This window comes from Glandiceps talaboti, chromosome 5 (genome assembly GCF_964340395.1).
Source record: "Glandiceps talaboti chromosome 5, keGlaTala1.1, whole genome shotgun sequence".
NCBI classification, from domain to species: Eukaryota; Metazoa; Hemichordata; class Enteropneusta; family Spengelidae; genus Glandiceps; species Glandiceps talaboti.
The window spans coordinates 24469449-24483806 of NC_135553.1; the positions used below are offsets into that span (position 1 = coordinate 24469449).

At 36.5% G+C, this 14358-nt stretch overlaps 2 protein-coding genes across 2 annotated transcripts in view; both read right to left on the minus strand.

The window, feature by feature from the left end:
• Positions 1-1376, minus strand: part of LOC144435528 (polypeptide N-acetylgalactosaminyltransferase 13-like) — an 11658-nt gene extending 10282 nt beyond the window's left edge. Inside the window, exon 1 of the mRNA XM_078124119.1 lies at positions 1133-1376. Within this exon, the coding sequence (XP_077980245.1) occupies positions 1133-1376 (244 nt within the window). The remainder of the gene's footprint in view (positions 1-1132) is intronic.
• Positions 1377-3728: 2352 nt separating this feature from the next.
• On the minus strand, positions 3729-14132 carry LOC144435057 (polypeptide N-acetylgalactosaminyltransferase 1-like). The gene is made up of 10 exons (XM_078123603.1): positions 14012-14132; positions 12372-12606; positions 11572-11738; positions 10688-10895; positions 9730-9903; positions 9344-9461; positions 7105-7428; positions 6012-6146; positions 4537-4671; positions 3729-4088 (listed from the first exon to the last, which is right to left on the minus strand). Exons 2-10 carry the CDS (start codon positions 12533-12535, stop codon positions 3933-3935), a joined length of 1581 nt encoding a protein of 526 aa, XP_077979729.1. The 5' UTR covers positions 12536-12606; positions 14012-14132; the 3' UTR covers positions 3729-3932.
• Between the last annotated feature and the right edge of the window lie 226 nt (positions 14133-14358).

Genomic DNA, 14358 nt, shown 5'->3' on the forward strand with positions numbered 1-14358 from the left:
ATAGTCTGATCGACCCACCATGCTCCATGGCCAGTCAAGATGAGGTCAGGATAACCACAGACAAGTCTGAGGGATAACATAGATCGTCCAGTTGGATCGATCAGACAGATTGTCCCGCCAAATTAATCCACCCAGATTCACCTCCAGAAACATTCAAAATTACAACAGATATAGCCCAGAAAAGAGGCGTTTCTCAATATGTAAAGCATATTAAAATCGTACTACAATTCTTATTTAAATGTCAAGTTTTACGTCACTAGTCATTTGATACAGTTTATTGGACTAAAGTTCTTGATATTTGCATATCGTGACGTGATATTCAGATTATCATCTTCGCGTACCAACGCTTATTACTATTACTGTTATTCTTAATAAATTTAATAAGTTTGTTTGATGTCAACCCGCCACTGACGTTACTAGACGTTACTAGACGATATGTCGATCATCCCAATATCGCACATAATAATTTCTTTTGTCTTAAGTTTCGCACTTTACTGCTAACAGAGGCTATACAAATACAACCGGAGATCAATTTCATAATCTCATTGTTATCGCTAATTATAGTTTTCTCCATTGTTTCATCCAGTTGCTTTCTTTTGTTATTCATGTTTTATTGTATCAATATGGAACGCTGTCCTTTGTGTCCAAACTTGTAAATTAGTGTTGTTAAAGTGCTGGGTTAAAGACAATATGATTAAATCGATACCGAGATGGTTTTACTTAGTATTAGAACGCTTTTTAGGTACAAAATATTTTAAGTTCATTTTTACCTTTGGAATTTATGTGACAGCAGCAGTTGTTTGATGTTATATAAGCTTACAAGTTATCACCAGACTTAAATAGAAAACTGCCTACGAATCATCAGAAAGTCGCAGTAAAATCACATTACTAGTATGTCTTTCACCTGATCTACACATGATGAATTGCCGACTTCTTATCACAACTCGTAAGAATCGAGTTGCTAAAGATAATTGGTAAAGTTTCTGTGATTTTTAGACGTACTGGAAAATATGTATCGTTAAACATTGTCACTTTTCATACCTATTTCCTCTGTCTAAATAGTATTGACATAATGTACATTATGTAGTGCCCAAAATATAACCGGTACAGATATGAAATACTTAAAACTTACCCGGAGAAAGTACATCTTCTATATTGCCATCATCAACAGCATTGTGAATGACAGGTTTCTGTAGTAATGCCGCCTTGTTGATAGGTAAATCAACATGCCTGTCAGCAACACCAGTTTGATGGCTGGACTTCTGGACTAATACATCGCTATTGGCAGGCGAATGATAGATATGTGCGTACACCAATAGCAGATAAATGTTTGCAAATACAACTGAAAATAACACCACTATGACACAGGCTACCATCAACGTACGCTTTGACCTATTTATAAGGGTGCCCATGGTCTAATAACGATATTAAAACTATTCCAGAGAAGTTCTCTCAGCAATCCCATCAACTGTTGGTCGCCATACAACTGAAGTCCCAAGAAGTTCATACTATTAATCCTGTATTCCATTCTACTGATATCGGCCACTACGATAATATATCGCCATCTTCGGAATAACCTCCAGCCATATCATGATACAATTTTATGACACGCAAGCTGTCATTAAGGGGGATTGCATTCAAATAGTTCGGGGGGGGAATCATGGACGGACACAACTTGAAGTTAAATCATATAATAAACATTGATGTGGATGTAGAAGGCTCCTGGAGCTTACTAAGTATATCTTTGTAAAAAAAAAACATTTTTGGAGCTAGCAGTGAAATGTTTTTTGTTTTGCTTTTCATTGTGTTATTGGACATACACTCTGATTCTCACTAATTTAAGTATTTAGTTTTGGAGGATGTTGTCAGAATTCTTCAAACTGCATATAGATTGCTATGTCTACTTTTAGGACTCATTATGATGGCTATTCTCTTTTTAAATGTAAAACGTCTTCTAATATATCAGTATTCTAAACGATATAAACACAAGAGGCAAAGAGAGACAGTCTAAGAGGATACAAAGATGGAGATATCTCTCTCTAGTTCTTAATAAACGGCACTTCTTTTCCTCAGAGAGAGAGAGAGAGAGAGAGAGAGAGAGAGAGAGAGAGAGAGAGAGAGAGAGAGAGAGAGAGAGAGAGAGAGAGAGAGAGAGAGAGAGAGAGAGAGAGAGAGAGAGAGAGAGAGAGAGAGAGAGAGAGAGAGAGAGAGAGAGAGCCTCCCTTCCTAAACACTGATGAATACAGCCCTGGGCATGTAGCGTCTGCTGCTGTCTATGGATGTGGTGCTTAGATGTCAACCTCTCGAGAATGAGGTCATGGTACTATATCTGACTCGTCAAAGCATGCATTACAAACAAAGCAAGGTCTATCACATTTGTCATTGACGACATTCTCACAGACAGTTCATCCAAGCGTTAAGGTCTACCCAATTATAGATATGTTAATTCTTGGAACAGGTCAAGAAAAGGTCAAAGAACGTATGTGATGAAGGTTCAAATGGTATGAATATCAAAGGGGTGAATATTAAACTAGTGTATGGCTAGAAGATAACGAGTTCAAATCATTATTTCTCTGATTAATGAAATAGCTGAATTAAACATACATACGCCAACACTATGTATAAACATTATTTTAATAAGTAACTTATAACGTCGAAATGCAACTATTGGGTGCTTTCAGTCACACTTTTGTTCTTGGGTATTAAAAAGTGTGCATTTAATTAAATATGCAATTTAATGAAAATATTGCATGCACTGGGTGCTTACAGGCTCACTTTGTTCGTATGAATTAAAAAGCGCGGACTGACAACTGCATAATGAGTGTTCATATACTGTAGTTTGTTCCTTTGAATAGGAAAAAGTCCTTGTCTCATTGCCAAATCTTTTCGCAGAGTATATTAATCAAAAGTTCATGCACATTTTCTTACACATACTACTAACTAACAGACAAACACGTCGTATAGTATTTGAGTTTACAACGTTTTATATAATTTAGTAAATACATTTGAAGATATAGAAACATAAGGCAGCAATATCATAATTGGATAATAAATATGAAAATGGTCTTCTTTAAGACACATGGGTTAATTTAAAACTTATTCAGATTTGTTGTAAATCTTTGTGTTGACTCTTAGATGGACATTTCCATCACCGAGTTACTAGTAATACTGCATTTACAATATTTGACCCTTTTCGACGGACAACATTCCATTTCGGGCCATATCATCGGTAATAGAACCACCCCCTTCTCGCAAGCAGGTCATACTCAGTTGATTCACAACAAACAAATTAGATAAATGTATGTCTGGGACAGTGCCGTAAAAAGGGCATGTGATTTTACGACGATAAACCATCTCGACTACAACATGCATGTTCAACGTCTTATCTTCCATACTTTTTTTCAGAACTGAAAACAGACTCGGGCAAATACGAATGCTGTTCCCATATCCTGATATCCATTGTTAGCTAATATTCTATTCCAGGGTGATCTTATTCTAGTCTAGGATGATCATAATACAAAATAATTATGTTATTAGGTATTTACGATCATATTCAAAAAATACCATCGCCGGTGATTTTCCGGAGCAATCACCTGCGATGGGTATTTTTTGAATATCGTAAATACCTACTAATGTCATTATTTTGTATTATGATCACCCTAGACTAAAATGTTATCATCCTGTAATAGAATATTAGCTCACAAGTGACTGTGGACAATACATACATGATTGTTGCTTTCAAACCAAAGTGGTGTATTTTCCAATATAGAACTGACAGACAAATGAATAACACATATATGCTCTGTAGTAACGTTGAAAGACATAGATTCTAAATAAATGATGATAACTTGCATAATGTTTAAAATCGTGTGTTTATATAGGTTTGTTCTCATTCAGCCACTATTGACGTTTACAACATTTCATGATGTGGACTAGAGGTGTATGTTTCCAGGTTTTCTCAACTCCAGTGTCCATTGCTGATCTATTTTTCCTGTGCATGGTTGCATTGCTGGTTTCCATGGTGACTGACTTCGATCCAATGGCAGTGTGAGACACAGTCTAGTTCCTCCATGAAGGATCACCGATGACTAAAATGAGAAATTAAAGCAAGCTTTTTAGACGAGTAGCTGTGAATGTAAGATTACGGACATGCTCTAAATTCATGCACAACACAACACAACACAACACAACACAACACAACACAACACAACACAACGCAACACAACACAACACAACACAACACAACACAACACAACACAACACAACACAACACAACACAACACAACACAACACAAAACAACACAAAGACGCCACCTGTATTGGGGCATGTTTGTGCGCGCGCGAGTACATGCATGTGTTTGCATGTGTGTATATACAAGCATGCGTGCGTATGTGTATATGCGCGCGCGCCCGTGTGTGTGTGTGTGTGTGGGTGTGTGTGTGTGTGTGTGTGTGTGTGTGTGTGTGTGTGTGTGTGTGTTCATTGGTCAATTGACTCATCGTAATAAAGGATCTATGTATGAATAATGACTTTACCTCCTTAACATATCTCCATTCCTGATTTCCACCCTGACCATGACATTTATAAAACGACACAAAACCCTTTGACATGGAATAATCAAGACATTCTCCCTGGTGACGTAACTCCTGAGCCTTGGTAAAGATAAATGACTGTACAACAGAGGATGGGAAAAAAGGGGTGAAATAGCATTTTAAAGTATGGAATGTCACGTGACACAAAAACTTAGGGTTGTCCTTCCTATTTCTTTATTTCTCATGAACCGGCTTAGCATTCAAAGAATGTGACCGAAAAAAATAAAAGGACGCCCTCTGTGCTAGGATCAGACATAAAACCACAACGGTACTGACCAGGGTACTGACGGTAAGATTACGTCACCACATGTGCGTATCTGAGCGAAAATGATAATTTATTGCTGAAATTCGAAACGTTTAGCTATTCGTCGTATTCTCCTGACTTTTAACTGCCATTTCTGTATCCAGTCTGCTAACTATATGATTTGAAATTGTAAACATCGCTAAGATCGTATGTAATACATTCAAACACGGTTGTTGTTTTCTCTCTCTTTCTCTCTCTCTCTCTCTCTCTCTCTCTATCTCTCTCTCTCTCTCTATCTCTCTCTCTCTCTCTCTCTCTCTCTCTCTCTCTCTCTCTCTCTCTCTCTCTCTCTCTCTCTCTCTCTCTCTCTCTCTCTCTCTCTCTCTCTTCTCTCTCTCTCTCTCTCTCTCTCTCTCCCCCCCCCCCAGTTTTTCTTGTTTTTAACCGACTAATAATCATTTTCACGGTGTCTGGATGAGAAAAATTTAAATAAATAGAGCCAACTTTGCGTCAATAATGAAGTCAAGTGACTATCAAATTATAAGTCAAATTAGGATTATATATAAGAATGAGTAAACGGGAGTGAGCAAAGTAGAAATGATACACTCTGAGGAACAAATAGAAACCTCAAAGCAACAAACAAACAAACGCATCGCAAACAAAGCATACAGCAAACATATAACAGCAAATATAATGTAGATCTGAAATATTTCCAGAAGGTCAAAGTTGAATTCATCACCGAAAATCACAATATTTAGGAGGTGAGAAACGTAATACCGTATGATTTATTTTGTCACGTGACTAATTATATTCATATAAATAATATGGATTTGAACAAAGATTGTTGTCGTGTAAAAAGACTAAATTCAATGAAAGCGCAGTTCAATGTACGAAGCCAAGAAGGCTACCACTGGACACAGTCACACTTATTTATATGGCTTAGATTGTTGTTTTCCTATAAGGAAAATATCACACGAATCCTGCTACTACAAATGTATCAATATACGCTCTATCATATCGTCCATATTATGAGGGGAAATATATTCAAGTCAAAAGATTAATTTGTTATATTCAGCAAACGAAATACTACGCGCCCCTATGCAACTGGACAATTCTAACCTACACAATGTTTTTGTGTTCAGTGTGGATCAGCAGCATTCATTGGAACATTTACCTGGACAGAGCCTTTATGACAACTCCATAATTCAACTGGTGCTTTCTCTTTATCCTTGAGCGTCTTGTCCTTCGCATTTATATGTTTAAGCGCCGTCTTATGGTCTAGGCACACGTTGGAGGATTTCTGACGAACCTGGTAAGTTTGATTGCCGTGAAAAAAGACGAAAGATTAAATATTAAAATCAAACTTTTAACTCGATATTTTTCGATATTTCTTGTAACATTAGTTACACTGTCGTTAAAAGCACGAACCAGAAATTATAGAATTTTCACATGTTTTAAAGGTATCTGATGAAACGTGTGCCGTATTATAGTGAAAACGGATGGATGGTATCTAGTATGAAGTTTTACCGGCATAGTAACGTACCAACAGTTATTTTCAAATGAGATCGTATCAACGCATACCAGGTAAATTTGACCATACACACACTAGCTTGGGATAAACTACAACTGCCGACATCAAAGCATTGACGAACGGAGCCTTTTACAAACAGGGAAGGTAAGAAATGAATTGAATCAATAACACTTTGCACTGCATGTTGGAACAACAGAGACTTGTATTACATTTCATGTTTTGTAAAGAAAAGTTTTATGATCTCTTAAATATATGTATATGAAATGGCAGGGGAATTTCAATTTGTTTGTGAATGTGAACTGATATGTAAAGAGGCCATACAGCTGTTCTTATCAAATGATGAAATGTAATACAAGTCTCTGTACTTCCAAATCGCAATATGCTGTGCCACGTGTTCTTAATCCAATTCAGGTGTTCACTTTCCTTGTTTGTAACCCGCAGATTCCGTTCGTCCACGTCGTGATGTCGGCAGTTGTAAATAGCTTTGCTTCAGTCCCGGCATAAAAAGTCAAGTCACAATTTTCGCATTCGAAATTCAATTTGTTTTCAGTTTTTTGTTGTCATTTACTCAAACCAATGCCCACCATCCCCTGTTATCGGAATTCGTCTCTGGGCAGATTTTTTCGAACCCTTTTTCTTGTGAATATCTCAAAAAGTAATCATCCGATCAAATAAAAGGTGAACGCTATTTTTAGAAATGGCAAAGAAAGTAGGGTTAGATTATTATTCTACTCACAGCCATTACACCGTAGTACTCTATGGGAAACACAGTTTCTGGATAGACCGTCTCCAGGTACCACTTAAAGCTTTTACATTGCAAAGATTTCCTCAGCGCAATTCTGCCAGAAAAATCACCTGGTTTTGCAGTAAATTCAACTTCTGGGTGTGCATCATAATACAAATATTTGTATTCGTCAAGCCACACTTCTGCCAACCGTTTATTGTTATGGTGCATAATGTTGTACTTCACCATCGGATATTTATGAGGCGATCTCTTTCGAAACACGTGACCAACATGAGAACATGGAATGAACTCGAGGGTTCCCCCACACATCCATATCTAGATTTATTTGTAAAGAGAAAAGTTATGTAGAGGGCGCACTGTACTTGTACGTTTTACTATTTCCAAAGACACGTGTACTTGCGTGTGTGACACCATTTGAGAGGTAAGCAACGAAAAGTTGCAAAATAAACAAAATGTGTCTATGATACCACAGATAATACAAGGATTTGGGATGGTTTGACGAATTTAACTCTCGCACTCACTCCCCAAAATAAAGAAAAACGTATAAGGCCAGGAAAAAAAAAGCTACCCATATTTTTGGAATTTCAATTTTTTTTTTTTTGGTGATGGGCAAAATATCCTCATGCTGGCTTTGCATGTCAGTGAAATGCACACTTTGTTTCAAAATTAAGGGAATTTCTTTATATTTTCTGAATAGTATATGTAACAAATAACAATATACATTTGAGTCAATTCCAAATTATGTACTATTATTATGTATTATTATTAGTGGTTTACTTTGCTCTGATGATGCATACAAGCATGAATTGAGATAAAATTAAACTGTTGCATATCCAATATTCACTAAACGAAATGAGCAAAACTTTATGACTATGGGAAGGTCAGTCATTGGGCCATCAAAAGTCTGATAGTCTGAAAGTCTTCAAATGTTTTACTCTTTCTTTATTCATGATTTTTTTGGAATCAAATTAAAGTTCAGGAGAAGTCATTTACCACATCTGCAAAATATCTTTCAGCTTTGTCACAACAAAATACACTTCATAGCCAGATAAAATGTACTGCATGTCATAATTGTCTCTCAATTCTGGTATTTTAAAACCACATTCAAGCTTTGTAAGTCTTTATAATTATGTTTTTTGTTTGATATTTTATGCCTCTAAATGGCCTCCTATATTGTCTTATTTTATTGAGGATGTATCCTTCCAATCAGTAGCAATCACGGTAATAATTGTCTTTCTCCCAAAACAAGATGGAAGGTGGCTGACTAAGTACCTCCCTTCATAGGTCAGAGCTAATTATGAGACATCTCCTTACAAGTATCCATGTGAAATGCACATCCTTTGTCATGTAATATCATTTGGACTGTTATTGTAGTTGATTATCACTTATTTTTAATGCATCATTGTACCTGTGCTACCATATATAATTTTATATCTCCTCTATAGTGTAGGTGACAGAAGGAGTGGCTAAAATAATTCTGGAGTTTCATTTAGCGGGTCTTAACATATTTTGAGAGGAGCTACAAAATTTGTTTAACCGTAAATTGTGCACATTTCCTAACTAGAGCTGATGGAAATCAATTGCCATACAGACAAATTGCAAGAGATAAAATCAAAATGAATGAATAAGTACAATGTAAACTCAACTTCAAATGTTTTGCCATCATTACATGTGGTTTGTTTTTACATCCTTTGTAAAAAAAAAAAAAAAAAAAAAAAAAAAAAATTGACCTACCTACCCAATGTGTCGGGTTATGTTTTTTTCTGGCCTTGTTGCATCGTTGCAAGAAGGGGGATTTTTAATTTCACTTTTTTTCCTCTCTTTATATGTTTGTATGTGTATATAAGCTAATATTGAATTAACCTGTTGGCGTATTTTTTCGGTTAAACATGGAACAGCTGAATTCATTGTGTTTAGTATTTACTTAATCTCAGTATTATGGTTTATTTAGTCGCTCTCCTTCTCTCCTTCCTCTCCTCCATCCCTCCCTCTCTCTCACTCACTCACTTCCTCTTTCTCCCCCCCTCCACCCCTCTCTCTCACTCTCTTTCTCCACCCCCTTCCTTCCCTCCCCTCCTCCCTATCTTTCTCTCTCACGCTCTCTTTTTCCCTCCCCCCTCCCTCCCTCTATCACCCTCTGTTTCTCCCTCCCCTCCCCCTCTCTCTCCCAAAAGAAGAAAGTGTCGTTTATTGAGAACGCTATCGGTATTGGATGTAATAATTACTTTACCTTGAACGATATTTCCAGATTTTCACCACCCCAGATATCAAAACCTGGATCGTACGTCCCAAGTTGTTTAAAGAAATCATGATGTATAGAAAATAGTCCACCGGCCATTGTCGGTGACCTAGAAGATAAATGAAATACAAATGTTTTTCCTTTAGCCAGATTCAGACGAAGCTGCAACCTATTTAATCCAGAATTAATCCTAACTTTCAACCAATAACGTGATAAAGTAAACGCTGGCAGTCACCTATATCAAATTCAATCGTTTTTTCACTGTATATGGTTAATATTTGTCTGCGTTCGCTCAATCATGTGATACTAAATATGATAAATTTCGATTCAAGAACTTTTAACAAATAAAGCATCGGGTGTCATAAAGTCTTCCTTACCTGACAGGAGCGGTTCTGTCGAAATGTATGCGTTGTTTTTCCTTTATAGGAACAACATGCCATGTGAAGACCAACCTCCAATCAAAACCTCCCACCTGGGTGACGTCAGTGCCATTAATATATTCGAAGGTTTCGTCACTGATAATGTTTATAACAGGGCAGACGACAGTAGTTCTACAAAATATACACGTCAACGGTTTAATAAAATGTTCCTTGTCCCCTACCACTTTCACTATCGCTTAAAACCCATGATGTTAGTTTTGAAGCTGGCCACTGCTTGGAAGGATTATTTCAGTAGGTCATATATCAAAATGCGAATTGATTAAAATCTGATGTCACGTGGTGAATACGATTGGCGCTCTATTTTCTTTATCGATCTCAGTCTTCTTCATTCGTTTATTGTCGTTAGTTTTCGATTTTTGCTCTTCTTGGAAGAAGAAAAAGAAGAGGGCGATCACTCCCGAGACAACAAAATTAACAATTATGAAGTAAGCGATAAATAAAGAAATATGGCCGTCATAACCACTTGCTAACAATATTGATTTGTTAAAAATGTATCCTTTACCAAATAGTTTATGAGCGAAAAGTTCTATAATTCCAGGTTAATCATATTTTCTGTCAAAATGGCCGCCTTTGAAACAAAATTTTGAAAAGACAAAAAGTAATAAATATTCAGAAAATTTGCACTAACTAATCAGGAAGAGGTCAAAGTTGAAGATATCAACAATGTATTTAGTATTTTGGTTTCACAAAAAAGGCCCTATATAAATCCTTATGGCTCCACTGGTAAAATATCAATGCGAGAACATTGAATTGAAAATTTCTCAAAATTGCAAACATATTTCCCGGTATGTTTTATGGCTTCTAATTTTTGTTGCGTTGTAAATGTCTAAAATTGATATCTATCTATCGAGTGAAACTCGTACGTTTGAAATGGGAGATTTAGACACAGCCTTACTTGTCTGCTGCAATTCTGGCAAGCATTGGCTCTAACCATCCCTCTGTACATTCACAATGAGAGTCTAGAAACGTGATGACGTCACCAGATGAAATGTTTGCCCCAATTAGACGAGCTCGGATCAATCCTTCACGTTCTTCACAGTGATGTATTAAGACAGGTGGAGATAACTTAGAAATGTACTCATCCAACGGTGTTTTTAAGAAATCTGTGACGCGAGAAAGCAATTTAAGGTGCAGAAATGAGACTTGGATATCAGGCTTGACAATTTAAAAATGTCATTCGAGCCAGTTGCATCTAACACATTATGCACATGTGTTATATACATACATATATATATATATATATATATATATATATATATATATATATATATATATATATATATATATATATATATATATATATATGTGTGTGTGTGTGTGTGTGTGTGTGTGTGTGTGTGTGTGTGTGTGTGTGTGTGTGTGTGTGTGTGTGTGTGTGTGTACACACGCTTAGATTTAATGACGTCAATCAAGTGACGACACCTGTGAGGCTAGGTTCCGTCAACAAGCCAGTAAGATCGATCCATTGCATTGAAAGATAATAATTAGAGAGGCGAATCATTCAAGTTTCACCGATCGACCATATCACAACGTAACATATATACGTACTTTATGTATGTTTTATATCGCTGTTATTAATTGTCTTGAAATCAGAAAGGTTGCCTGGGTTTTGCTGTGTATTTACCATTATTATGTCTTTTTTAACGAATTAATATTCCAAGGACCTACGCGTATTACCGGCACACGTGCTATATCATATAGGCGCCAAAAGTTTCTTGATACTTGAAGAAGCCATTGTAGTAAAACTGTAGATATCGTTAACTTAGTTGCAATATTTACCTTCGTCACTGTTATCATCTACAAGTACAATTTCTTTCAATAGATGTCTAGGCGACCTGTTGATAACACTGTGTACTGTACGTAACAAGGTACTCCAAGCCTCATTGTGAAACACTATCACTACACTGGTAGTGGGTAAATTCAAAGGATAAATTTTCCATGCACACCTGCAAGATGATGCAAAACAAGAGATTAACATGAATCGAATGTATGTCAAACGATGGGAATACAGCACTTTCACTATGATACTATTGTATACCATCGTTGTTGCTTGTACTTTTTCAATGATCTTTCTATATGTAGAACAACAACCTTTTAATTTATAAAAATAACATTGTAATCTCCGATAACGCATGTTTCAGCAGGACCGGTGGAAATGCCATAACTAATTCGAAATACAAATCATATTTAAAAAAATTGGATGGTCTCAACAAAAGTCTACTCAAAAGGTTTCTAAAATTAAATAAAAATTGACTTCCAGTTACATCAATGATCAATATGAAGGTTCAAAGTTGATTACCAATACTGCACTATTGTAAAAATTGTCACTGTTAGGTTATCATAAGGTGACTTGTTATCTGAAACTAACCAAACATATTTCGTTTTTCTGAGAGCCTGATGACTGTGTTATGGGTATAATAAGAGACACATTACAAGCGTATGGAATAAACGTAATTTTAAGACGGGGAGGGGGATGAGGAGATGAAAATTTAGTAGTCATTCACCCCCACCCCCCATAAAGTTAAAAATATGTTCCAAATCTCCCAACACCATAAAAGGTTAAATCATCAAGAACTCACCCATAAGGTCTATAATCAGGCAAAGTCCTGTTTAGTGGTATTTTGTTACTTGCTATCAAGTTAAACTCGTTAATATGGAACAATTTTTCAGCCTCATCGTCCAACGATTTGTTTAGAATAACAGGTCTCCCCATCGACCCTGGACCATCTTTTGGAGACGTCATCGGTGGTTCCGTTGGTCTTGTCGGTACTTTTTCATGAATGACTTTCTTGTTCGTGATACGCCTATTTGGAACTGTGCAGATATTACACATATACATGTTACTTCATATCAAATTTATAGTTATATGCATGTTGTGTCGACAATGATTTCTATGTGATTATTTCTCATCGAAATAAAACAATTTTGGAGTATGCAACCTTCCAATGCCACACACACACACACACACACACACACACACACACACATACACACACATACACATACATACATACATACATACATACATACATACATACATACATACATACATACATACATACATACATACACTTCATAAAAGATAGATGGACATACACACTAGAATATAGCTAATGGTTCAACATCATAATTGTAAATCATCCCTGCAAAATGATCATACACATGATACAGACATAATAATGACGATATTCACGTCTATTACTAAGACCCCACTAGTGTTAGGACAACAATTAACAAAAAACAGCTGTAACTAAGCATGGTCAGCTTGCAATTCGATGTCTATTGCCCCTTATGAAACCAGTTCAACTTGAGAGGAAAAGACATGAAAAATTTACACAGGACAACTGACAACATAAACACTTGGGGGGGGGGGGGGTTAATAAAGTGGGGAAATATGACGATTTAATGCGACAACCATCGATGGCATACAGTCACGGTGTATTTATCCGGTAAGCAAAAATACAGAATTGCACTAAAGAATTTGGCCGTGGATGAGATAAGAGACTCTCTCTGCAACATGCCTGTGCTCAATTCTGAAAACTAAACGTGACATTTTTGCATATCAATTTAAACATTGTAAACGGTTTAAAAACTGTATATTGAATTTATGGATGTTTTGTTTTGTTTAAGGACTAGTCTCGCTAAATCGGATTACGCTTTGGAATGATATTCACGTACCACACTCATTGACAATGAGATTGACCATGTGTACCGACTGAATGCAAATGTTAATACTTTGTCAAGTGGTCCAACATAAGAAATCTACTAACACAGCATGAACTGGAATACATTATCAAAGTCACAGAACTGAGACTGTGGCGGTGAAATTTTACCAGAAAACAATCGAAAATGTTGTGCGTGTGAATTTTTAAAAATGATATGTTGTCAACATTGGACAGAACACGAGTGTTTCACCTTGGAGTAATCATACTGACAAGATTTCCCTATATATGTTATAAGCTGTACGGTATAGCGCTGATGGCGTACCAAGTTCTGGTCTATTGTCCAAGCATAGACCGGCCCTATACACGAAAGGTCACGGTCCCAAATATTTCCCGACCCCCTCGTCCTTTGGTACCTCTCTTCTACATCCGCCGTATTATCCTAATCCAATTACCTCACTACGTCATATCTGAACAAATTCCATCTTCTACGGTATAAGAGTGTTTGTGACATGCATCACCCATGAATTCCAATATTTGGTTTCAGATTATCTTACCTTCATCCCCTGTGAAAATTTGTGTCTCGATGTTTTTTCCTCCTAGATTTACGTCGTCAGTTACTGTGTGCACAATTGGATGACGTAGATCAGTCACATTCTGGAGTGCTTTATTTCTGAGGATACTTTGTTCGACCATACGGTTATTATTATTATTATCACTATTCGGTGACTTTGCTCCGTATTTTCCATCTTTCCCAGTTATACGTCTAGCGATGAACATTTCTTCAAATTCTATATCTGTGTTTTTGGTAAAAGTGACCAACAGTCGTATATTTACAAAGACGGTAACTGCTAAGCAAAGTCCGAATATTAGTCTGTATGGACGGCGATACCGGCGAAACATG

What these genes read in the sequence shown, in the direction of transcription:
- LOC144435057 (XM_078123603.1), bottom strand. Translation starts at nt 12,535, where the DNA reads ATGACGTCTCCAAAAGATGGTCCAGGGTCGATGGGGAGACCTGTTATT. An exon ending in GACAGAACCGCTCCTGTCAG is followed by an intron (nt 9,462 to 9,729) that starts GTAAGGAAGACT and finishes TTTATCTTCTAG; the next exon opens with GTCACCGACAATGGCCGGTG. An exon ending in GTCATAAAGGCTCTGTCCAG is followed by an intron (nt 4,672 to 6,011) that starts GTAAATGTTCCA and finishes TCTGTTGTACAG; the next exon opens with TCATTTATCTTTACCAAGGC.